Source organism: Heptranchias perlo, unplaced genomic scaffold (assembly GCF_035084215.1).
Source record: "Heptranchias perlo isolate sHepPer1 unplaced genomic scaffold, sHepPer1.hap1 HAP1_SCAFFOLD_215, whole genome shotgun sequence".
Classification (NCBI taxonomy): domain Eukaryota; kingdom Metazoa; phylum Chordata; class Chondrichthyes; order Hexanchiformes; family Hexanchidae; genus Heptranchias; species Heptranchias perlo.
Genome location: NW_027139229.1, coordinates 127,152 through 151,444, shown reverse-complemented (window position 1 = coordinate 151,444; position 24,293 = coordinate 127,152). Strand labels below are relative to the sequence as shown.

The following is a 24,293-nucleotide window of genomic DNA, read 5'->3' as shown; positions in this document are numbered from 1 at the left end:
AAGAGGAGAGAGAGGTGGGGAGGTTTAGGGAGGGAATTCCAGAGCTTAGGGCCGAGGCAGCTGAAGGCACTTTGAGCGATTAAAATTGGGGATGTGCAAGAAGCAGGAATTGGAGGAGCGCAGAGATCTCGGAGGGTTGTGGGGCTGGAGGAAGTTACAGAGATATAGGGAGGGGGCGAGGCCATAGAGGGATTTGAACACAAGGAAGAGAATTTCAAAATCGAGGTGTTCCGGACCGGGAGCCAATGTAGGTCAGCGAGCACAGGGGGTGATGGGTGAACGGGACTTGGTGCGAGTTAGGATACAGGGGGCAGAGTTTTGGATGAGCTGAAGTTTACGGAGGGTGGAAGATGGGAGGCCGACCAGGAGAGAATTGGAATAGTCAAGTCTGGAGGTAACAAAATTAACAGATTAACAGATTAAACCTTATCACAAGGGTTTTTTTTTCAGTCTCAGCCAGGGCAAGCAGCACGCCTCAGGGAAACAATCTGTCTAATTGTAGGGCCTAAAGCCTCGAGACAGGAATCGAGAACATCCCCCAGACAGTGAGGATCACGGAGAGCTGGGAGCAGCAATTCACAATGACAGCACTTTCCACAGCTCCCACAGCATCCCGTGAATGAACGCCCTGATTGAACACCCAGTGTCCAGGTCCCGAGAGAAACGTGGCAGTTGCTGGAGGTCCCAAAGTCTGCGTCCAAGTGGCGAGTAACCCGCTGCAGATCGACTGCTGTGGGCTTCACACGGGATCAATGCAGGGGCAGAGCCTCACCACATCTCCCTACAGTCGGTCTGTGCAGACTGAAGAGGCAACTTCACTGCTGCGTCTCTCATCCCACATACAGTTTACAACCTCTCCCAGGGGTCACCAAACACTGCTCCATCGCCAGCTGTGGAGACATCCAGCATCCCCCCGACTCACTGCCTCTCCCCTCCCCCCGGACCCTCCCCTCCCCTCCCCCTGGTCCGCGCGGACCCTCCCCTCCCCTCCGGTCCGCGCGGACCCTCCCCCCCGGTCCGCGCGGACCCTCCCCTCCCCTCCCCCCGGTCCGCGCGGACCCTCCCCTCCCCTCCCCCCGGTCCGCGCGGACCCTCCCCTCCCCTCCCCTCCGGTCCGCGCGGACCCTCCCCTCCCCTCCGGTCCGCGCGGACCCTCCCCTCCCCTCCCCTCCCCCCCGGTCCGTGCGGACCCTCCCCTCCCCTCCCCCCGGTCCGCGCAGACCCTCCCCTCCCCCCCCCCCCGGTCCGCGCGGACCCTCCCCTCCCCCCCGGTCCGCGCGGACCCTCCCCTCCCCTCCCCAGCAATGCTACTACTCCCCAGGGAGCGGTGTACAGTCCGGGGGCTAATTCTCTGGTTGAGACGTTAATCCGAGGCCATTTCTACCTGTTGCTGTAACTCAGATGAATGTTAAAGCTCCTGTGACAGTATTCGAAGAACCGCAGGGGAGTTCTCCCAGAATCCTGGCCAATGCCTCCCTCAACCATTACCACAAAAAACAAACAGATCTGGTGATGGATTTTGTGCACAAAACAGCTGCTACATTTACCTACATAACAGTCACTGCATTTCAAAATCATTAATTCTACATGGAAGTATGTAAGGATGTTGTGAGACAATAGCAAACCGTGGCTGTGTGTTATACAGGGGTGATAATCAGATGCTTCTCTCAACGCGCTCCCAGATTACAGGCAACTTTCACGCTACTTCAGAGCCCTGTTTCTATCCGAGGGACTTCTGCCAAAAGCCTCCCCCTTGCAGCAGGATCCCTGGCCCCTCTGCTGGGGATTCCTCGATGGTTTTGCACCGCCCCCCCTCCCTTGCTGGCTGCCTCCTGGTTTCCTGTGTTGATTACTGATACGTGCTGGTAGGCACAGGACAGCCCGACACAGGAAGCTGCTTCTACTGCAGGCGTTGGCTGCCTCCCCTCTCTCACCAGGTTCCTAGCAACTCGACGGGAACGAACACTGCAGCTTGCTGCTCCTTCATTAATATCCGGCAACATCCCCTCTGCATGCTCACCTCTGCCCCCCTCTCCCCGCCCCGCCCTCGCCCTGCGCGCTGCCCCCCCTCTCCCCGTGTGCCACACTGCCTCTGTGCAGCTCGCTCGATTCCAGAGCCCTGGCCCCAAACTAGCAAACACTGACTTTTATATAAATAATGTCTCCAAATTGTTCTCCTGATGAAACACGGACGGATTTCCCAAGGCTTGTTATGATTGGATCAGGATAAGACTGTCGTTCCTCTATTTGGCTCCTTAATTAATCCATTTTGCAAATTAATCTCAATTAAAAAATGCAAAGAGTTTTAATCCGATGCACACAGGTTTGATCAGCTCCGGTCAATCTCCGCTCCCTCTCCCAGCCCTACCTCCGCGTCTATGCTACCACAGTAATGCTGGTCACTACAATTCTCCCCACCCCCCACAGGGCGCGGACTCTCGCTGAGGGACGGGCTCCACGGGCAATGCCTCCCACCCCCGGGCACCTCACCCAACTGGCCAAATTTCATGAGCCAAAACAGTGAATGTTGTCGGGCTTCTCAACCATGGAAAGTATCACAGTCCGATTCTGACCTCATCTGATGGGTTTGATGGAGAAGATCGTTTACCCCAGAATACCAACCAGTTCCCTGTTACAGCAGCAGATTCTTCCATGGACCAAGTCAGAGAAAGCATATTATAACATTCATTATAACATTTCTCCACCAAACCTTTTTAAACACCAGCGATGATTTAATTACCAGTCTTAAAAACACAAACCTATTACAAAGAACCATAGAAGAACCAAAGAAAAGATACAGCACAGAAGGGGGCCATTCGGCCCATCGTGTCCGCGCCGGCTCGAAGAACAACCAGGTGCCCATTCTAATCCCACCTTCCAACACCCGGTTACAAAGAATGTACAGCACAGAAACAGGCCACTCGGCCCAACTGGTCTATCCCGGTGTTTATGCTCCACACGAGCCTCCTCCCTCCCTACTTCATCTCACCCTATCAGCATATCCTTCTATTCCTTTCTCCCTCATGTGTTTATCGAGCTTCTCCTTAAATTTATCCACACTATTCACCTCGACTACTCCTTGTGGGAGCGAGTTCCACATTCTCACCGCTCTCTGGGTAAAGAAGTTTCTCCTGAATTCCTTATTGGGTTTGTTAGTAACTATCTTATATTTATAGCCCCTAGTTCTGTCTCTCCCACAAGTGGAAACATTTTCTCTACGTCTACCCTATCAAATACTTTCATTATCTTGAAGACCTCTATCAGGTCACCTCTCAGGCTTCTCTTTTCTACAGAAAAAGGCCCCCAGCCAGTTTAATCTTTCCTGACAGGTATAACCTAATTTCTGGTATCATCCCTGTAAATCATTTTTGTACCTTCTCCAGTGCCTCTATATCCTTTTTATAATATGGAGTCCAGAACTGTGCACAGCACTCCAAGTGTGGTCTAACCAAGGTTCTATACAAGTTTAACATAACTTCCCTGCTTTTCAATTCTATCCCTACAGATAAGGGGAACAGATAGGGTGGATAGAGAGAAACTATTTCCGCTGGCTGGGGATTTTAGGAGTAGGGGGCACAGTCTAAAAATTAGAGCCAGACCTTTCAGGAGCGAGATTAGAAAACATTTCTACACACAAAGGGTTGTAGAAGTTTGGAACTCTCTTCCGCAAACGGCAATTGATACTAGCTCAATTGCTAAATTTAAATGTGAGATAGATAGCTTTTTGGCAACCAAAGGTATTAAAGGATATGGGCCAAAGGCAGGTATATGGAGTTAGATCACAGATCAGCCATGATCTTATCAAATGACAGAGCAGGCACAAGGGGCTGAATGGCCTACTCCTGTTCCTATGTTCCTATCCCTCTAGAAATGAACCCCAGTCCTTGGTTTGCTTTTTTTTTTAAATGGTCTTATTAAGCTACTTTTAGTGACTTGTGTATCTGTAACCCTAAATCCCTCTGCTCCTCTACTCCATTTAGACTCTTATTTTCCAAGCAGTATGTGGCCTACTCATTATTCCTACTAAAATGTACCACCTCACACTTATCTATAATGAAATTAATTTGCCAATTACACTTTCATTCTGCAAGTTTATTAATGTCTTCCTGTATTTTGTCGCACTCCTCCTCGGTATTAACTATGTCCCCAATTTGGTGTCGTCCACAAATTTTGAAATTGTACTTCCGATTCCTGAGTCCAAATCGTTGATGTAAATTGTGAACAACAGTGGTCCCAGCACTGATCCCTGTGGAACACCACTTCCCACCTTTTACCAGTCTGAGTAACTACCTTTAACCCCTACTCTTTGTTTTCTGTTTTGCAGCTATTCTGAGTTTCTGCAATCCTGCGTCCATTGATTCTTTTAAAAGGGAGTCAGAAAGTTGCTGGAGAAAGAGGAATATTAAAGGGTATGGGGAGCTTTCAGGAGAGCAGGATTGGACTCGGTGTCTCCTGTGGGAAAAATACCAGCACACAGCTGGAGTATTGTGTTCAATTCTGGGCACCACATTTTAGGAAGGATGTCAAGGCCTTAGAGAGGGTGCAGAGGAGATTTACTGGAATGGTACCAGGGATGAGAGACTTCAGTTATGTGGAGAGACTGGAGAAGCTGGGATTGTTCTCCTTAGAGCAGAGAAGGTTAAGGGGAGATTTAATAGAGGTGTTCAAAATCATGAAGGGTTTTGAGAGAGTAATTAAGGAAAAACTGTTTCCAGTGGCAGAAGGGTCAGTAACCAGAGGACACAGATTTAAGATAATTGGCAAAAAAAAGAGGGAAGATGAGGAGAAATGTTTTTATGCAGTGAGTTGTTATGATCTGGAATTCACTGCCTGAAAGGGCGGTGGGAGCAGATTCAATAATAACTTTCAAAAGGGAGTTGCATATACATTTGAAGGGGAGAAAAGTCACAGGGCTACAGAGAAAGAGCATGGAAGTAAGACTAATTGGATAGCTCTTTCAAAGAGCTGGCACATGCATGATGGGCAGAATGGCCTCCTTCTGTGCTCTAAGATTCTGTGATTCACAGACTTGATGGGCCAAATGACTTTTCGGCGATGTAACATTGTACAGTTCATTTATAGAAAGACATACAAGGTCCCCTCTGGCCGGGTTATGGGATGGGGAGGCAGTGCAGAGACTGAAAGCTGCAAAGCCCCTTCAGAAATAGTTCGGAAGAGTTAGGTTATGTACGTGGCCAGAATGCACTTAGTGCAGATTCAAATGCCTGGGGCTGAGATAACCGAACCAATCAGAAGCCTCCTCCTCAAACGCCTGTGTTGGGATCAGCCACTCATCTCAGTTAAAATGTCAGCAGTGATGTAGCTCTGCTGGAATTAAACGGGATGAGTTCAATGCACAATGCAATCATCTCTTTCCTTCGCTGTAAGCATGTTACCAGACATCAAGGGGTTAACAATCAATCATTAAATCAGGTTATCAAGACACATGCCTTAAAAATGAATAACTCCAATCAACTGAAAGAGATTCTGAATGGATTATGATTTTAAACACAGAGCCTCACTGTTCACCTTGAACAATGACAACTTGCACACACCATTGTTACAGCCAACATCGCCATTACTTGGTACGAGAGCCTCTCTGTGCATCAGCGATTGGGACAGCAGCGCAATTACCGAATGAGTTCACTGTCAGTAAACCACACAAGGGGCACTCGGAGCGAGTGCCAGTCCTACCCCCCTGCCTGTGATCCTCGTTCTGACTTACGACACTGTTTATCAATATTTCACTTTTCAAATGTTAGCAATATTTGGGGAATTTTGTTTGTAAATTCTGGATAATTTCCACACTGATTAAAGGCCAAGTGTGGGGACATTACTGCCATCACCTGGAGAGGGGTTCTCCATTACTGGGGGTACACTGACCGAGGGAGACCTCACTGCTCCAGGTGGGCAGGACATCAATTAGAAATCAGGCTGGAGCTGCAGTGCAGCCATGGTCATTGGCCAGCGGCTCAGTAAACACAGTCTTCCTCCAATGAATCACTTGTAACCTTTTTCCTTTGGTGAACGTTAGATGGAGCTGGAGGCCGAGGACAGACCCTCGGTTGGATGGAGCCAGGCCAGGCACAGACACCTGAGCCCCGCGGAGCGGGAGATCACCGCCCGGTGTGGGACTGAGAGACACGGAGCGGGAGATCACCGCCCGGTGTGGGACCGGGAGACGCGGAGCGGGAGATCACCGCCCGGTGTGGGATTGAGAGACACGGAGCGGGAGATCACCGCCCGGTGTGGGATTGAGAGACACGGAGCGGGAGATCACCGCCCGGTGTGGGATTGAGAGACACGGAGCGGGAGATCACCGCCCGGTGTGGGACCGAGAGACACGGAGCGGGAGATCACCGCCCGGTGTGGGACTGAGAGACGCGGGGCGGGAGATCACCGCCCGGTGTGGGACTGAGAGACAAGGAGCGGGAGATCACCGCCCGGTGTGGGACCGAGAGACACGGAGCGGGAGATCACCGCCCGGTGTGGGACCGAGAGACGCGGAGCGGGAGATCACCGCCCGGTGTGGGATTGAGAGACACGGAGCGGGAGATCACCGCCCGGTGTGGGACTGAGAGACACGGAGCGGGAGATCACCGCCCGGTGTGGGACTGAGAGACGCGGAGCGGGAGATCACCGCCCGGTGTGGGACTGAGAGACGCGGAGCGGGAGATCACCGCCCGGTGTGGGACTGAGAGACAAGGAGCGGGAGATCACCGCCCGGTGTGGGATTGAGAGACACGGAGCGGGAGATCACCGCCCGGTGTGGGATTGAGAGACACGGAGCGGGAGATCACCGCCCGGTGTGGGACCGAGAGACACGGAGCGGGAGATCACCGCCCGGTGTGGGACTGAGAGACACGGAGCGGGAGATCACCGCCCGGTGTGGGACTGAGAGACACGGAGTGGGAGATCACCGGTTCCAGACCCCGTGAGTTAGCAGTGGTACAGCTGATCTCAATGACCCCTGGGCTAGAGAGAGGGGAAATCAGCCAGGGTTCCTGCTCCTGATCACTGTCCAGTGACCCCTGGGCTAGAGAGAGGGGAAATCAACCAGAGTTACTGCTCCTGACCCATGACCCCTACTGGACTTTGGGTGAGGATAAGATTGAGCTGACATCCCACCAGCGATTAGCCTGCCGACCCTCACAGTGTGACGGCCCGGTCTCCATGGCTGGGGTAGCAGAAGGCCGAGGAAATCATAGAGTCTATTATTGTCCCCCCCCCACCCCGTCCCTGAGTGCCAGTGGGGCTCGCAGTGGATATAGAGGAAGGTGAAAGGCAAAATAAACCAATAGAACAGGTCACACCCTGGAGCTGGGAGCGTGATTCCAGTGTTGTTTATTCTGTAATAGAGCTGCACGTCACCAAGAGCCTCCGCAGAGCGAGACCCGCACACGTCCCTTAGCCTAACTAGACACACCTCTGAAGTCTGCGCCCATACCTTCCCGCTTCATCCCCATAGCAAGACACTTCTGGTAGCGGCAGTATTGGCACCGGTTACGCTGGCGCTTGTCGATCATACAGTCCTTGTTGTCGCGGCAAGTGTAGGTAAGGTCTTTGCGCACCGTGCGTTTGAAGAAGCCTTTGCAACCTTCACAGCTGTAAACGCCGTAATGTTTGCCTGCAGAGGGGGGGAAAACTATTGTTAAATTGTTCTTCTTGTTACTGGGTGTTTTCACAATGTGTACAAGAACAACATAAACTCACCACCACCAACCCTAATCTATCCAGAGAGGGAGCGAAACAGGGAAAGGAGATCACTGCCTCAGGTCACCGCCCTGCGCCCGGAGTCACCGCCACGGCCGATCGAGAAAGCGCAAGTCCATTATAGAGCACAAAACGGGGATCACAGATGTTGACAGATGAGCATAAAAGGGGTTTTCCCCAACAGACTCCTGGTGGGAGTTTCGCCCCTGGGAGCGTACATGGTAAATGTGGGTCAGAGCGCACTAACAGGGGACGAGGCGCCCACTCACAGTAATGTCAGAAAATCAGCCCTTCAATATTCTGATCACAATGAAAGGAGCGTTAGGGAAAAACCGGGAGAGTCAGAGGTATAAGGAAACTAAAGTTCACGACAAAAATACCTGCAGGTAGAATTATCAACCTGTCAAAGGCACGAAAAGACCATTCAGCCCATCGAAACCCATCCCTCGAGCACCCTAACACGCTCAATCGGTAATAAATTAATTCACATGGTGCTGGTGCACAGCAATGACACGCGAGAGTGACCGGCCACACGCGCGGCGAGAGTGACCGGCCACACGCGCGGCGAGAGTGACCGGCCACACGCGCGGCGAGAGTGACCGGCCACACGCGCGGCGAGAGTGACCGGCCACACGCGCGGCGAGAGTGACCGGCCACACGCGCGGCGAGAGTGACCGGCCACACGCGCGGCGAGAGTGACCGGCCACACGCGCGGCGAGAGTGACCGGCCACACGCGCGGCGAGAGTGACCGGCCACACGCGCGGCGAGAGTGACCGGCCACACGCGCGGCGAGAGTGACCGGCCACACGCGCGGCGAGAGTGACCGGCCACACGCGCGGCGAGAGTGACCGGCCACACGCGCGGCGAGAGTGACCGGCCACACGCGCGGCGAGAGTGACCGGCCACACGCGCGGCGAGAGTGACCGGCCACACGCGCGGCGAGAGTGACCGGCCACACGCGCGGCGAGAGTGACCGGCCACACGCGCGGCGAGAGTGACCGGCCACACGCGCGGCGAGAGTGACCGGCCACACGCGCGGCGAGAGTGACCGGCCACACGCGCGGCGAGAGTGACCGGCCACACGCGCGGCGAGAGTGACCGGCCACACGCGCGGCGAGAGTGACCGGCCACACGCGCGGCGAGAGTGACCGGCCACACGCGCGGCGAGAGTGACCGGCCACACGCGCGGCGAGAGTGACCGGCCACACGCGCGGCGAGAGTGACCGGCCACACGCGCGGCGAGAGTGACCGGCCACACGCGCGGCGAGAGTGACCGGCCACACGCGCGGCGAGAGTGACCGGCCACACGCGCGGCGAGAGTGACCGGCCACACGCGCGGCGAGAGTGACCGGCCACACGCGCGGCGAGAGTGACCGGCCACACGCGCGGCGAGAGTGACCGGCCACACGCGCGGCGAGAGTGACCGGCCACACGCGCGGCGAGAGTGACCGGCCACACGCGCGGCGAGAGTGACCGGCCACACGCGCGGCGAGAGTGACCGGCCACACGCGCGGCGAGAGTGACCGGCCACACGCGCGGCGAGAGTGACCGGCCACACGCGCGGCGAGAGTGACCGGCCACACGCGCGGCGAGAGTGACCGGCCACACGCGCGGCGAGAGTGACCGGCCACACGCGCGGCGAGAGTGACCGGCCACACGCGCGGCGAGAGTGACCGGCCACACGCGCGGCGAGAGTGACCGGCCACACGCGCGGCGAGAGTGACCGGCCACACGCGCGGCGAGAGTGACCGGCCACACGCGCGGCGAGAGTGACCGGCCACACGCGCGGCGAGAGTGACCGGCCACACGCGCGGCGAGAGTGACCGGCCACACGCGCGGCGAGAGTGACCGGCCACACGCGCGGCGAGAGTGACCGGCCACACGCGCGGCGAGAGTGACCGGCCACACGCGCGGCGAGAGTGACCGGCCACACGCGCGGCGAGAGTGACCGGCCACACGCGCGGCGAGAGTGACCGGCCACACGCGCGGCGAGAGTGACCGGCCACACGCGCGGCGAGAGTGACCGGCCACACGCGCGGCGAGAGTGACCGGCCACACGCGCGGCGAGAGTGACCGGCCACACGCGCGGCGAGAGTGACCGGCCACACGCGCGGCGAGAGTGACCGGCCACACGCGCGGCGAGAGTGACCGGCCACACGCGCGGCGAGAGTGACCGGCCACACGCGCGGCGAGAGTGACCGGCCACACGCGCGGCGAGAGTGACCGGCCACACGCGCGGCGAGAGTGACCGGCCACACGCGCGGCGAGAGTGACCGGCCACACGCGCGGCGAGAGTGACCGGCCACACGCGCGGCGAGAGTGACCGGCCACACGCGCGGCGAGAGTGACCGGCCACACGCGCGGCGAGAGTGACCGGCCACACGCGCGGCGAGAGTGACCGGCCACACGCGCGGCGAGAGTGACCGGCCACACGCGCGGCGAGAGTGACCGGCCACACGCGCGGCGAGAGTGACCGGCCACACGCGCGGCGAGAGTGACCGGCCACACGCGCGGCGAGAGTGACCGGCCACACGCGCGGCGAGAGTGACCGGCCACACGCGCGGCGAGAGTGACCGGCCACACGCGCGGCGAGAGTGACCGGCCACACGCGCGGCGAGAGTGACCGGCCACACGCGCGGCGAGAGTGACCGGCCACACGCGCGGCGAGAGTGACCGGCCACACGCGCGGCGAGAGTGACCGGCCACACGCGCGGCGAGAGTGACCGGCCACACGCGCGGCGAGAGTGACCGGCCACACGCGCGGCGAGAGTGACCGGCCACACGCGCGGCGAGAGTGACCGGCCACACGCACGTACCTGAAGACCTGTCCCCACAGATGGCACAGATGTGTTTGGTGAGTGAAAGCGGACAATTTGAGGAGTGAGGTGACATTTTAAGCACGCCGTTAATTCCCAAAGGTGGTTTCACATCCTCCGTGCTGCTGACTGAATTCATGGGCGAGTTCATCTGCAAGACAAGGAAGAGTACGGTTAGAAATCATATTACACTCTGCAAGGCACCCTATACACACTGAAAGGACCCCGCCCCCATTCGCCCACTCCCCACAGGTCCGGTTAAGCAGGCGGTAATTACATCACCCTGTCCCGTGAAACAGGCGACAAACATCATCATTTTGCTTCTTCACTTCCAATTATTGGCGGTGAGGGTGCAGCTAAATTTCAGGCCGACCTTTCCTCCCGGTTTCTATCGAAGTCCCGACTCTCAACCCCACCTCCCCCAACGACCACCCACCCAAAGGGACACCGTTCCCCACCCTCCCCCGACCCACCAGGACACCGACCTCCCCCACCCACCGGGACACCGACCCCCGACCTCCCCCACCCACCGGGACACCGACCCCCGACCTCCCCCACCCACCGGGACACCGACAACCCCCCACCCACCGGGACACCCACCCACCGGGACACCGACAACCCCCCACCCATCGGGACACCGACCCCCCCCCTCCTCCACCCGCCGACCCCCCCTCCTCCACCCGCCGACCCCCCCCCTCCACCCGCCGACCCCCCCTCCTCCACCCGCCGACCCCCCCCCCATCCCTCCTCCACCCACCGACCCCCCCCTCCCCCACCCACCGGGACACCGACCCCCCACCCCAACCGCTCCCCCACCCCCGCCCCTACTGGCTCAGACTCTCGCTGGGGTACAGACTCCCCCCGGAGCACAGCCTCCCCCCGGGGCACAGACCGTCGCTGGGGCACCGACTCCCCCCGGGGCACAGACCGTCGCTGGGGCACAGACTCCCCCCGGGGCACAGACCGTCGCTGGGGCACAGACTCCCCCCCGGGGCACAGACCGTCGCTGGGGCACAGACTCCCCCCCCCCCCCGGGGCACAGACCGTCGCTGGGGCACAGACTCCCCCCGGGGCACAGACCGTCGCTGGGGCACAGACTCCCCCCGGGGCACAGACCGTCGCTGGGACACAGACTCCCCCCGGGGCACAGACCGTCGCGGTTCTTGGGAAAGCACCCCACTGGCAGTAGCTCAGCTAAACAGCCACTCTTCATCTATGAGCTGGAAGACCATTCTACCACAGGCAGGCATTGAGCTTGATCCCGTCCCCAAACACAGAGACTCTTTCAAGCAGGGGTTACTGGATAGCCATCAGGAGCTGGAAGCCTGGCTGATTTCCACCCCACAACCTCCCCCTCTAACCTCGGGCACTGAAACCAATTTAGTGCCCAAACTAACAACCCAACTAACAGCACAGCTCAGAGATGAACAGGATAGATCAGAGTACTTTCTAAATGGTGAAGAGCTCAAAACAGTGGAGATCCAAAGAGACTTAGGGGTCCATGTACACAGATCATTAAAATGTCATGGTCAGGTGCAGAAAATAATCAAAAAGGCTAATGGAATGCTGGCCTTTATATCTAGAGGACTAGAGTACAAGGGGGTAGAAGTTATGCTGCAGCTATACAAAACCCTGGTTAGACCGCACCTGGAGTACTGTGAGCAGTTCTGGGCACCGCACCTTCGGAAGGACATATTGGCCTTGGAGGGAGTGCAGCGTAGGTTTACTAGAATGATACCCAGACTGCAAGGGTTTAATTACGAGGAGAGATGACACAAACTGGGGTTGTATTCCCTGGAATTTAGAAGATTAAGGGGTGACTAGATCAAAGTTTTGAAGATATTAAGGGGAACTGATAGAGTAGATAGAGAGAAACTATTTCTGCTGGTTGGGGAGTCTAGGACTCGGGGACAGAGCCTAAAAATTAAAGCCAGGACTTTCAGGAGTGAAGTTAGGAAACACTTCTACACACAAAGGGTGGGAGAGGTTTGGAATTCTCTTCCGCAAACGGTGGTAGATGCTCGCTCAATTGTTAATTTTAAATCTGAGATTGATAGATTTTTGGTAATCAATGGTATTAAGGGATATGGGGCTAAGACAGGTATGTGGAATTAGGCACAGATCAGCCATGATCACAGTGAATGGCAGAACAGGCTCGAGGGACGAAAGAGCCTACTCCTGTTCCTACATAGATGGAACTAGGCCCTTCCCGCTGTGTGTGGCTCAGGACCTCACCAGGAAGGGGAATTTACCTAACAGCACTCAGGGGAAGTTCAAACATTGGGGAATGTACCATTAGAGGAACACAAGAATGGAAACCACAAATCCCACACAGCACAAACTCTGCCTTTCAGCAGCAAATTCACAGTGCCAGTCCTGGGTGTCACTGACTACAGGCTGTCAGTGTGCAGCCCTCCTGCCCAAAGGGTCCCATTACTCAACTGGGTCCTGACACTGAGCCCTTGTCGATATTAAGCATTTTAGAAGTCGTTACAATTCATTTCCCTTCCCCCTAACAGTTCATTGCATACAGTTCAGGAATGTGCTGTTATCCAGCCCACGTGGGATCGAAAAGAACATGGAAGCTCAGGCTGGACTCAGCATTCCTTCACCAATACAAGGAATGTCAGCTTTGCATAAAGCCCTGGGAGTGTTTGATGGGACAGTGTAGAGGGAGCTTTACTCTGTAGCTAACCCTGTACCTGCCCTGGGAGCGTTTGATGGGGCAGTGTAGAGGGAGCTTTACTCTGTATCTAACCCATGCTGTACCTGCCCTGGGAGTGTTTGATACGACAGTGTAGAGGGAGCTTTACTCTGTATTTAACCCGTGCTGTACCTGCCCTGGGAGTGTTTGATGGGACAGTGCAGAGGGAGCTTTACTCTGTATCCAACCCGTGCTGTGCCTGCCCTGGGAGTGTTTTTTTTATTCATTCATGGGATGCGGGCATCGTTGGCAAGGCCAGCATTTATTGTCCATCCCTAATTGCCCTTGAGAAGGAGGTGGTGAGCTGCCTTCTTGAACCGCTGCAGTCAGTGTGGTGAAGGTTCTCCCACAGTGCTGTTAGGAAGGGAGTTCCAGGATTTTGATCCAGCGACGATGAAGGAACGGCGATATATTTCCAAGTCGGGATGGTGTGTGACTTGGAGGGGAACGTGCAGGTGGTGTTGTTCCCATGTGCCTGCTGCCCTCGTCCTTCTAGGTGGTAGAGGTCGCAGGTTTGGGAGGTGCTGTCGAAGAAGCCTTGGCGAGTTGCTGCAGTGCATCCTGTGGATGGTACACACTGCAGCCACGGTGCGCCGGTGGTGAAGGGAGTGAATGTTTAGGGTGGTGGACGGGGTGCCAATCAAGTGGGCTGCTTTGTCCTGGATGGTGTCGAGCTTCTTGAGTGTTGTTGGAGCTGCACTCATCCAGGCAAGTGGAGAGTATTCCATCACTCTCCTCACTTGTGCCTTGTAGATGGTGGAAAGGCTTTGGGGAGTCAGGTGAGTCACTCACCACAGAATACCCAGCCTCTGACCTGCTCTTGTAGCCACTGTATTTATGAGGCTGGTCCAGTTAAGTTTCTGGTCAATGGTGACCCCCAGGATGTTGATGGTGGGGGATTCGGCGATGGTAATGCCGTTGAATGTAAAGGGGAGGTAGTTAGACTCTCTCTTGTTGGAGATGGTCATTGCCTGGCACTTGTCTAGCACGAATGTTACTTGCCACTTATCAGCCCAAGCCTGGATGTTGTCCAGGTCTTGCTGCATGTGGGCTCAAACTGCTTCATTATCCGAGGGGTTGCGAATGGAACTGAACACTGTGCAATCATCAGCGAACACCCCCATTTCTGACCTTATGATGGAGGGAAGGTCATTGATGAAGCAGCTGAAGATGGTTGGGCCGAGGACACTGCCCTGAGGAACTCCTGCAGCGATGTCCTGGGGCTGAGATGATTGGCCTCCAACAACCACTACCATCTTCCTTTGTGTTAGGTATGACTCCAGCCACTGGAGAGTTTTCCCCGATTCCCATTGACTTCAATTTTACTCGGGCTCCTTGGTACCACACTCAGTCAAATGCTGCCTTGATGTCAAGGGCAGTCACTCTCACTTCACCTCTGGAATTCAGCTCTTTTGTCCATGTTTGGACCAAGGCTTAATGAGGTCTGGAGCAGAGTGGTGCTGGCGGAACCCAAACTGAGCATCGGTGAGCAGGTTATTGGTAAGTGCCGCTCAATAGCAATGTTGACGACACATTCCATCACTTTTCTGATGATTGAGAGTGGACTGATGGGAGTATCCTGCTTTTTGTGGACAGGACATACCTGGACAATTTTCCACTTTGTTCGTGTAGACTAGGACAGTACAGAGAGAGCTTTACTCTGTATCTAACCCTTGATGCACCTGTCCTGGGAGTGTTTGATGGGACAGTGTAGAGGGAGCTTTACTCTGTATCTAACCCTTGATGCACCTGTCCTGGGAGTGTTTGATGGGACAGTGTAGAGGGAGCTTTACTCTGTATCTAACCCTTGATGCACCTGTCCTGGGAGTGTTTGATGGGACAGTGTAGAGGGAGCTTTACTCTGTATCTAACCCGTGCTGTACCTGCCCTGGGAGTGTTTGATGGGGCAGTGTGGAGGGAGCTTTACTCTGTATCTAACCCGTGCTGTACCTGCTCTGGGAGTGTTTGATGGGACAGTGTAGAGGGAGCTTTACTCTGTATCTAACCCTGTACCTGCCCTGGGAGTGTTTGATGGGACAGCGTAGAGGGAGCTTTACTCTGTATCTCACCCATGCTGTACCTGTCCTGGGAGTGTTTGATGGGACAGTGTCGAGGGAGCTTTACTCTGTATCTAATTCCTCTCCAAAGTTCTTCAACTTGTCATCTCTTAAATCTGTGTTGATCTTCCCCACAAATCCATGTTTGAACCTCACCCATCAGGTTTCCGTCCCTTCCACAGCAGTGAAACACCCCGAATCAAAGTCACACATTCCATCCTCTGTGACTGTGACCACTTTCCCTGTTCATCCTCCCTGCAGATTATAACACAGCCCACCACACCATCCTCCTCCAACTCCTCTCCTCCGTTATCCAGTTGAGGGAGAATTACCCTCGCCTGGTTCCACTCTTACCGATCTAACACGCAGTGTAAATCTAAGGCAAGTCATGGCAGCAGAGCTCGCACCCGTGATATGCTCCTCCTGCACTATGTGGGAAGTCATGGACACTACCAGTGTCCCTGGCGACCATGTGTGCAGGAAGTGTGTCCAGCTGCAGCTACTGGCTAACCGCATTTCGGAGCTGGAGCTGCGGGTGGATTCACTGTGGAGCATCCGCGATGCTGAGACTATCGTGGATAGCACGTTCAGTGAGGTGGTCACACTGCAGGTAAAGATTACGCAGGTGGAAAGGAAATGGGTGACCGCCAGGCAGAGTAAAAGGACTAGGCAGGTAGAGCAGGAGTCCCCTGGGGCCATCTCCCTCTCAAACAGATATACCGCTTTGGATGCTGTTGGGGGAGATGGCTTATCAGGGGAAAGCAGCAAGAGCCAAGTTCGTGGCACTATGGGTGGCTCTGCTGCACAGGAGGAAGAAGAGTGGCAGGGCTATAGTGATAGGAGATTCCATTGTAAGGGGAACAGATAGGCGTTTCTGCGGCCGCAAACGTGACTCCAGGATGGTGTGTTGCCTCCCTGGTGCTAGGGTCAAGGATGTCACGGAACGGCTGCAGGGCATTCTGGAGGGGGAGGGTGAACAGCCAGTAGCTGTGGTCCATATCGATACCAATGACATAGGTAAAAAAAAAAGGGATGAGGTCCTGCAAGGTGAATTTAAGGAGTTAGGAGATAAATTAAAAAGCAGGACCTCAAAGGTAGTGATCTCAGGATTACTACCAGTGCCATGTGCTAGTGAGTATAGGAACAGGAGAATAGACCAGATGAATGTGTGGCTGCAGGGATAGTGTAGGAGGGAGGGATTTAGATTCCTGGGACATTGGGACCGGTTCTGGGGAAGGTGGGACCTGTACAAGCGAGACGGGTTACACCCGAGCAGGACCGGGACCAATGTCCTCGCAGGGGTGTTTGCTGGTGCTGTTGGGGAAGGTTTAAACTAGAATGGCAGGGGGATGGGAACCTGAGCAGGGAGACAGAGAAGGGGGAAACAAGGATAGAAACAAAAGACAGAAAGGGAAGAAGCAATAGTGGAAGGCAGAGAAAACAAGAGCGAAAGACAAATAGTTTTATTTTGCACTATAGCCCTAAGATGACTAGCAATCTTAAAAAGACCAGTCTAAAAGCATTGTGTCTTAATGCACAGAGCATTCGCAATAAGGTAGATGAATTAACAGCGCAGATAGATATTAACGGTTATAATATAGTTGCGATTACGGAGACATGGCTGCAGGGTGACCAAGGATGGGAACTGAACATCCAGGGGTCTTCAATATTTAGGAAGGCCAGGCAAAAAGGGAAAGGAGGTGGGGTAGCGTTGTTAGTAAAGGAGGAAATCAATGCAATAGTGAGGAAGGATATTGGCTCGGAAAATCACGATGTGGAATCTGTATGGGTGGAGCTAAGAAACACCAAGGGGCAGGAAATGTTGGTGGGGGTTGTCTATAGGCCCCCAAACAGTAGTGGAGATGTAGGGGAGGGCATGAAACAGGAAATTAGAGTCGCATGCAAGAAGGGTACAACTATAATCATGGGTGACTTTAATCTACATATAGATTGGTCAAACCAAATTAGCAATAATACTGTGGGGGAAGAATGCCTGGAGTGTGTACGTGATGGTTTTCTAGACCAATACACTGAGGAACCAACTAGAGAACAGGCGATCCTAGACTGGGTATTGTGCAATGAGAAAGGATTAATTAACAATCTTGTTGTGCGGGGTCCCTTAGGGAAGAGCGATCATAACATGATAGAATTCCTCATTAAGATGGGGAGTGAAGTAGTTGAATCCGAAACTAGGGTCCTGAATCTAAATAAAGGAAATTACGAAAGTATGAGATGCGAGATGGCTATGATAGATTGGGGAACTTTACTAAAAGGGATGACGGTGGATAGGCAATGGCTAATATTTAAAGAACGTGTGCAGGAATTACAACAATTATTCATTCCTGTCTGACGCAAAATAAATCAGGAAAGTTGTCTCAACCGTGGCTTACAAAAGAAATTAGGGATAGTATTAGATCCAAAGAGGAGACATATAAAATTGCCAGAAAAAGCGGCAAGCCTGAGGATTGGGAGCAGTTTAGAATTCAGCAAAGGAGGACAAAGAGATTGATTAAGAGGGGAAAAATAGAGTATGAGAGTAAACTAGCAGGGAACATAAAAACTGACTGTAAAAGCTTCTATAAATATGTCAAGAGAAAAAGATTAGTGAAGACAAATGTAGGTCCCTTACAGTCAGAAATGGGGGAAATTATAATGGGGAACAAAGAAATGGCAGAACAATTAAACACATACTTTGGTTCTGTCTTCACAAAGGAGGACACAAATAACCTCCCAGAAATGTTAGGGAACCAAGGGTCTAGTGAGAGGGAGGAACTGAAGGAAACCAGTATTAGTAAAAATAATAGTGCTAGGGAAATTAATGGGGCTAAAGGCTGACAAATCCCCAGGGCCTGATAATCTATATCCCAGAGTACTAAAGGAAGTGGCCCTGGAAATAGTGGATGCATTGGTGATCATCTTCCAAAATTCTAGACTCTGGAACAGTTCCTACAGATTGGAGGGTGGCAAATGTAACCCACTATTTAAAAAAGGAGGGAGAGAAAAAACAGGGAATTACAGACCAGTTAGCCTAACATCAGTAGTGGGGAAAATGCTAGAGTCTATTATAAAAGATGTGATAACAGAACACTTGGAGGGCATTAACGGGATTGGACAAAGTCAGCATGGGTTTATGAAAGGGAAATCATGCTTAACAAATCTACTGGAGTTTTTTGAGGATGTAACCAGTAGAATAGATAGGAGAGAACCAGTGGATGCAGTGCACTTGGATTTTCAGAAGGCTTTTGATAAGGTCCCACACAATAGGTTAGTGTGCAAAATTAAAGGACATGGGATTGGGGGGAATGTACTGGCATGGATTAAGAATTGGTTGACAGACAGGAAACAGACAGTAGGAATAAATGGGTCTTTTTCTGGGTGGCAGGCAGTGACTAGTGGGGTACCGCAGGGATCAGTGCTTGGGCCCCAGCTATTCACAATATATATCAATGATTTGGATGAGGGAACTAAATGTAACATTTCCAAGTTTGCAGGCGACACAAAGCTGGGGTGGAATGTGAGCTGTGAGGAGGATGCAAAGAGGCTCCAATGTGATTTCGACAACTTAGGTGAGTGGGCAAGAACATGGCAGATGCAGTATAACGTGGATAAATGTGAGGTTATCCACTTTGGTTGTAAAAACAGAAAGGCAGGTTATTATCTGAATGGTGATAGGTTGGGAAAAGGGGAGGTGCAACGAGACCTGGGTGTCCTTGTACACCAGTCACTGAAAGCGAGCATTCAGGTGCAGCAAGCAGTTAGAATATAGGAACATAAGAACATAGAAATAGGAGCAGGAGTAGGCCAATCGGCCCCTCGAGCCTGCTCCGCCATTCAATAAGATCATGGCTGATCTGATCCTAACCTCAAATCTAAATTCATGTCCAATTTCCTGCCCGCTCCCCGTAACCCCTAATTCCCTTTACTTCCAGGAAACTGTCTATTTCTGTTTTAAATTTATTTCATGATGTAGCTTCCACAGCTTCCTGGGGCAGCAAATTCCACAGACCTACTACCCTCTGAGTGAAGAAGTTTCTCCTCATCTCAGTTTTGAAAGAGCAGCCCCTTATTCTAAGATTATGCCCCCTAGTTCTAGTTTCACCCATCCTTGGGAACATCCTTACCGCATCCACCCGATCAAGCCCCTTTGGAAGGCGAATGTTATGTTGGCCTTCATTGCAAGAGGATTGAGTACAGGAGCAGGGATGTCTTACTGCAGTTATACAGGGCCTTGGTGAGACCACATCTGGAGCATTGTGTGCAGTTTTGGTCTCCTTATCTGAGGAAGGATGTCCTTGCCATGGAGGGAGTGCAACGAAGGTTTACCAGCCTGATTCCTAGGATGGCAGGATTGACGTATGAGGAGAGATTGGGTCGACTAGGCCTATATTCACTAGAGTTTAGAAGAATGAGAGGTGATCTCATCGAAACATATAAAATTCTAACAGGACTAGACAGACTAGATGCAGGGAGGATGTTCCTGATGGCTGGGGAGTCCAGAACCAGGGGTCACAGTCTCAGGATACGGAGTATGCCATTTAGAACCGAGATGAGGAGAAATTTGTTCATTCAGAGGGTAGTGACCCTGTGGAATTCTCTACCACAGAAGACAGTGGAGGCCAAGTCATTAGATGTATTCAAGAAGGAGATAGATATATTTCTTAATGCTAAAGGGATCAAGGGATAGGGGGAAAAAGCGGGAACAGGGTACTGAGTTAGACGATCAGCCATGATCATTTTGAATGGCGGAGCAGGCCCGAAGGGCCGAATGGCCTACTCTTGCTCCTATTTTCTATGTTTCTCTGTAACACATGGCTACGGAGCGACGAGATCCTCATAACTTTGGGTCTGCATACTCCCTCACTGATACTACCCTGTTGTATCTGGGGGTGGGTATACACCCCTCGTTTATATTACAGCAACGATCCAGAGTGTGTACACCCCTCGTTTATATTACAGCAACAATCCAGAGTGTGTACACCCCTCGTTTATATTACAGCAACGATCCAGAGTGTGTACACCCCTCGTTTATATTACAGCAACGATCCAGAGTGTGTACACCCCTCGTTTATATTACATCCAGCCCCTGGAGGCACTATCTAGTGTAAATGGGCTCCAGGTCCACAGACCTGTGGACACACAGACTCTCAGGCTTGGAAATCATTCCCAAGGCTTCTTACTATTTCTTTCTTTGTGAGTGACAGCCCGTCAATGCTGAAATATTTTGAAGTTTTGTAAATACCGGACCTTTGGAAAAAAGGAACACAGCTGTACATTACCTAAATGTTAGCTCCCTTTAAAACAACACAGAGAGACGATTGTGCCCTGCAGCGACAGTGCTGTGGGAGACCTGTAATCCCTCAATACTATACTCTCGCACAGGCTGACCTTTAAAGTAATGACTGGTACAGTCCTACCTTGGGGCTATTCATTCAATTACAAGTAAACTAATTGAGTTGAATGATCCTGGTTAACTCCACCTAACACATAGGTTCTGCACGAGGGATCCTAATCTCAGAATCAGGGGAGCAAAGCTCTTACGGATCTCAGTTAGGTCATTTCCATTCATCTTAGAATCACAGAAAGTTACGGCACAGAAGGAGGCCATTCGGCCCATCGTGTCTGTGCCGGCTGAAAAAGAGCTGATCCAGCTTAATCCCAATTTCCAGCTCTTGGGCTGTAGCCCTGTAGGTTGCAGCACTTCAAGTGCGCATCCAAGTACTTTTTAAAATGAGTTGTGCGTTTCTGCCTCTATCACCCTTTTAGACAGTGAGTTCCAGATCCCCCATTGTATTTTAAATATCCCCGGTCCCCGCAATTACGGCAGGATCACCTTAGCAATCAAAGACAACTACCGGCACAAACTACCACAATCAATCAAAAACTACCACAACCAAAAACTACCAACGGTAAAAATTATCACCGCCAAAAACTACTCCAGGTCATCTCCTTCACACACCTAATTTCTACCTCCAATTAGTTGCATAGAATATGTAAGTAGGTGGAACAATGTTGGATGAAATTTAATGCAAAGCATAAAGTACTGCACATAGGAAAGAGAGATGACCACCACCCACGCTCCATGAACGGTACTGAAATATCGACGGATGAAGCGGAGAGTGACCCAGGAGTTTCAGCAGAATCAACGCTGAACAAGTCCAAGTAAAGCACAGGAGCAATCATCAAAACCAATAGGGTGTTGAACTACACAAACAAAATAAGGCAGAGGTAATGATCAGAGTGTACAGAGCTCTGGTCAGACTGCGCCTTGAGTACTGGGTCCAGTTCTGAGACACAGGGAGACATTCAAGCACGAGAGTGTACAAAATTATGAGGGGCAGTGTACAAAATTATGAGGGGCACAGATAGGATGGATACTAAGGAGCTTTTTCCCTTCGTTGAGGGTTCTATAACAAGGGGACATAGATTCAAGGTAAAAGGCGGGAGGTTTAGAGGGGATTTGAGAAAGAACTTTTTCACCCAGAGGGTGGTTGGAGTCTGGAACTCACTGCCTGAGAGGGTTGTGGAGGCAGGAACCCTCACAACATTCAAGAAGCATTTGGATGAGCACTTGAAATGCCATAGCATACAAGGCTACGGACCAAATGCTGGAATATGGGATTAGAGTAGACAGGGCTGATGGCCGGCGCGGACACGATGGGCCGAAGGGCCTCTATCCGTGCTGTATAACTCTATGACTCTATGAGAGGCAGTGCCACAAGGCTGATCCCCGGTGTCAAAGGGCTGGGACTAGAGAGTCTCGGGCTTTGCAGCCTGGAAAGGAGGCATCTCGAGAGGTGATCTTACAAAGGGATATAAAAACTACCACAATCAAACACTGCCACAATCAATCAAACACTGCCACAGGCAAAAATGTAAATATGAAATATTACTTTAAATTAAATAGCAATAGTAGAACAATGGGACACCGATTCAAACTAGTGAAAGATAAAGTTAGGATTGATATCAGGAAGTCCTTCTTCACAAAAAGTGATTAACACATGGAATGGAGTCTGAGACGGAGTAGTGGAGGTGAAAATCCAAGAAACATTTAAGAAATAATTGGATGCAACAATGGAGCCATCAGGATGTGTCTGGATGGTTGAATTTAAATGGCCTTCCTGGTCTGGAATTATCTAGTGATTGCGTGATCTTGTAAACAGTTAATGTGAGCAATCCATGGACTTCTGTGTGTCCTAAGTGGAGGCCTCTGCACAACAACCTATACCTTCTCAACCCATCCCTCTCTCCCGCACCATGGTGGCATTCCCTCAGTCATCCATCTTTGCAGCATCATTCTCTGGTGTTCCCATCCAACGCAGTCACTGCAAGCTCACAGAAGGTCAGTCCCCAGTGCCCCAGCACTCAATTTTCATTCCTTCTTATCCATGGCATCCGTTAATGAACATAAGAAATAGGAGCAGGAGTAGATCTGATTGAATGGCAGAGCAGGCTCGAGCCCGATCCCCATATCCCTTGATTCCATTAGTGTCCAAAAATCTATCGATCTCATCCTTGAATATACTCGACGACTCAGCATCCACAGCCGTCCGCGGTGGAAAATTCCAAAGATTCACAACCTTCTGAGTGAAGAAATATTTTCTCATCTCGGTCCTAAATGAGACTATGCCCCCTAGTTCTTGACTCTCCAGCCAGGGGAAACAGCCTTTCCGCATCTACCCTGTCAAGCCCCCTCATAATCTTATATGTTTCAATGAGATCACCTCTCATTCTTCTAAACTCCAGAGAGCAGAGGCCCATTCTACTCAATCTCTCCTCATAGGACAACCCTCTCATCCCAGGAATCAATCTGGTGAACCTTCGTTGTACCCCCTTTAAGGCAAGTATATCCTTCCTTAGATAAGGAGACCAAAACTGTACACGGTATTTCAGGTGTGGTCTCACCAAAGATATCAACTTTCAAACATACACCAATGACGTCCAACTCTATCCCTCCACCTCAAGTACTGGCGCCAAAATTCCTGCTATACTTTCCAACTGCTTGCCTGACAGAGTCCTGGATGGGTCAAAACTTCCTTCAACTCAACATGAGCAAAACCAGAGCTTATAATTTTCAGCGCCTGCCATCACCCATGACTCTCTGGCTCCACTTCCACCAACCTCCCCATCTGCCCTCCTCCGATGCTGAACCCAGAGTGGAGCAACATCACCAGCATTAACACAGCACTTTTCCATCTCCACAACATTGCCCACTGAGGTCCCTATACAGCCACACAAGTGAGTGTTCAGAGCAGAGACGGTTGCGAGGAGATTTGATAGAGGTGTTCAAAATCATGAGGGGTCGAGACAGAGTCGAGAGAGAGAAACTGTTCCCATTGGCCGAAGGGTCAAGAACCAGAGGACATTGATTAGCGATGATTGGCAAAAGAACCAAAGGCGACATGAGGAAAAACTTTTTTAAGCAGCGAGTGGTTATGATCTGGAATGCACTGCCCGAGGGGGTGGTGGAGGCAGATTCAATCATGGCTTTCAAAAGGAAATTGGATAAGTACTTGAAAGAAAAAATTTGCAGGGCTACAGGGAAAGGGTGGGGGAACGGGACAAGCTGGATTGCTCTTGCAGAGAGCTGGCACAGACTCGACAGGTCGAATGGCCTCCTTCTGTGCTGTAACCATTCTATGATCCTATGACAGGACAGCCTGAAGGTACAGTAGCATAGTGGTTATGTTACTGGACTAATAATCCAGAGGCCTGGGCTAATAATCCGGAGTTATGAGTTCAAATCCTGCCATGGCAGCTGGGGAATTTAATTCAATTAAATAAAATCTGGAATGAAAAATCTCGTATCAGTAATGGAACTGCTGATTGTCGTAAAATCCCATCTGGTTCATTAACGTCCTTCAGGAAAGGAAACCTGCCGTCCTTACCCGGTCTGGTCGATATGTGACTCCAGACCCACAGCAATGTGGTTGATTCTTAATGGCCTAGCAAGCCACTCAGTTGTACAATCTCGCTACAAAAGTATTAATAAGAATAAAATCACG

At 52.1% G+C, this 24,293-nt stretch overlaps 1 protein-coding gene across 1 annotated transcript in view; it reads right to left on the bottom strand.

Moving 5' to 3' along the window:
• The window catches only part of LOC137310094 (retinoic acid receptor RXR-alpha-like), an 85,790-nt gene that overhangs the window by 42,622 nt on the left and 18,875 nt on the right, over nt 1-24,293 (bottom strand). The window contains exons 2-3 of the mRNA XM_067978049.1: nt 10,531-10,681; nt 7,448-7,627 (exon numbers count right to left, since the gene is read on the bottom strand). Of these exons, the coding sequence (XP_067834150.1) occupies nt 7,448-7,627; nt 10,531-10,681 (331 nt within the window). The remainder of the gene's footprint in view (nt 1-7,447; nt 7,628-10,530; nt 10,682-24,293) is intronic.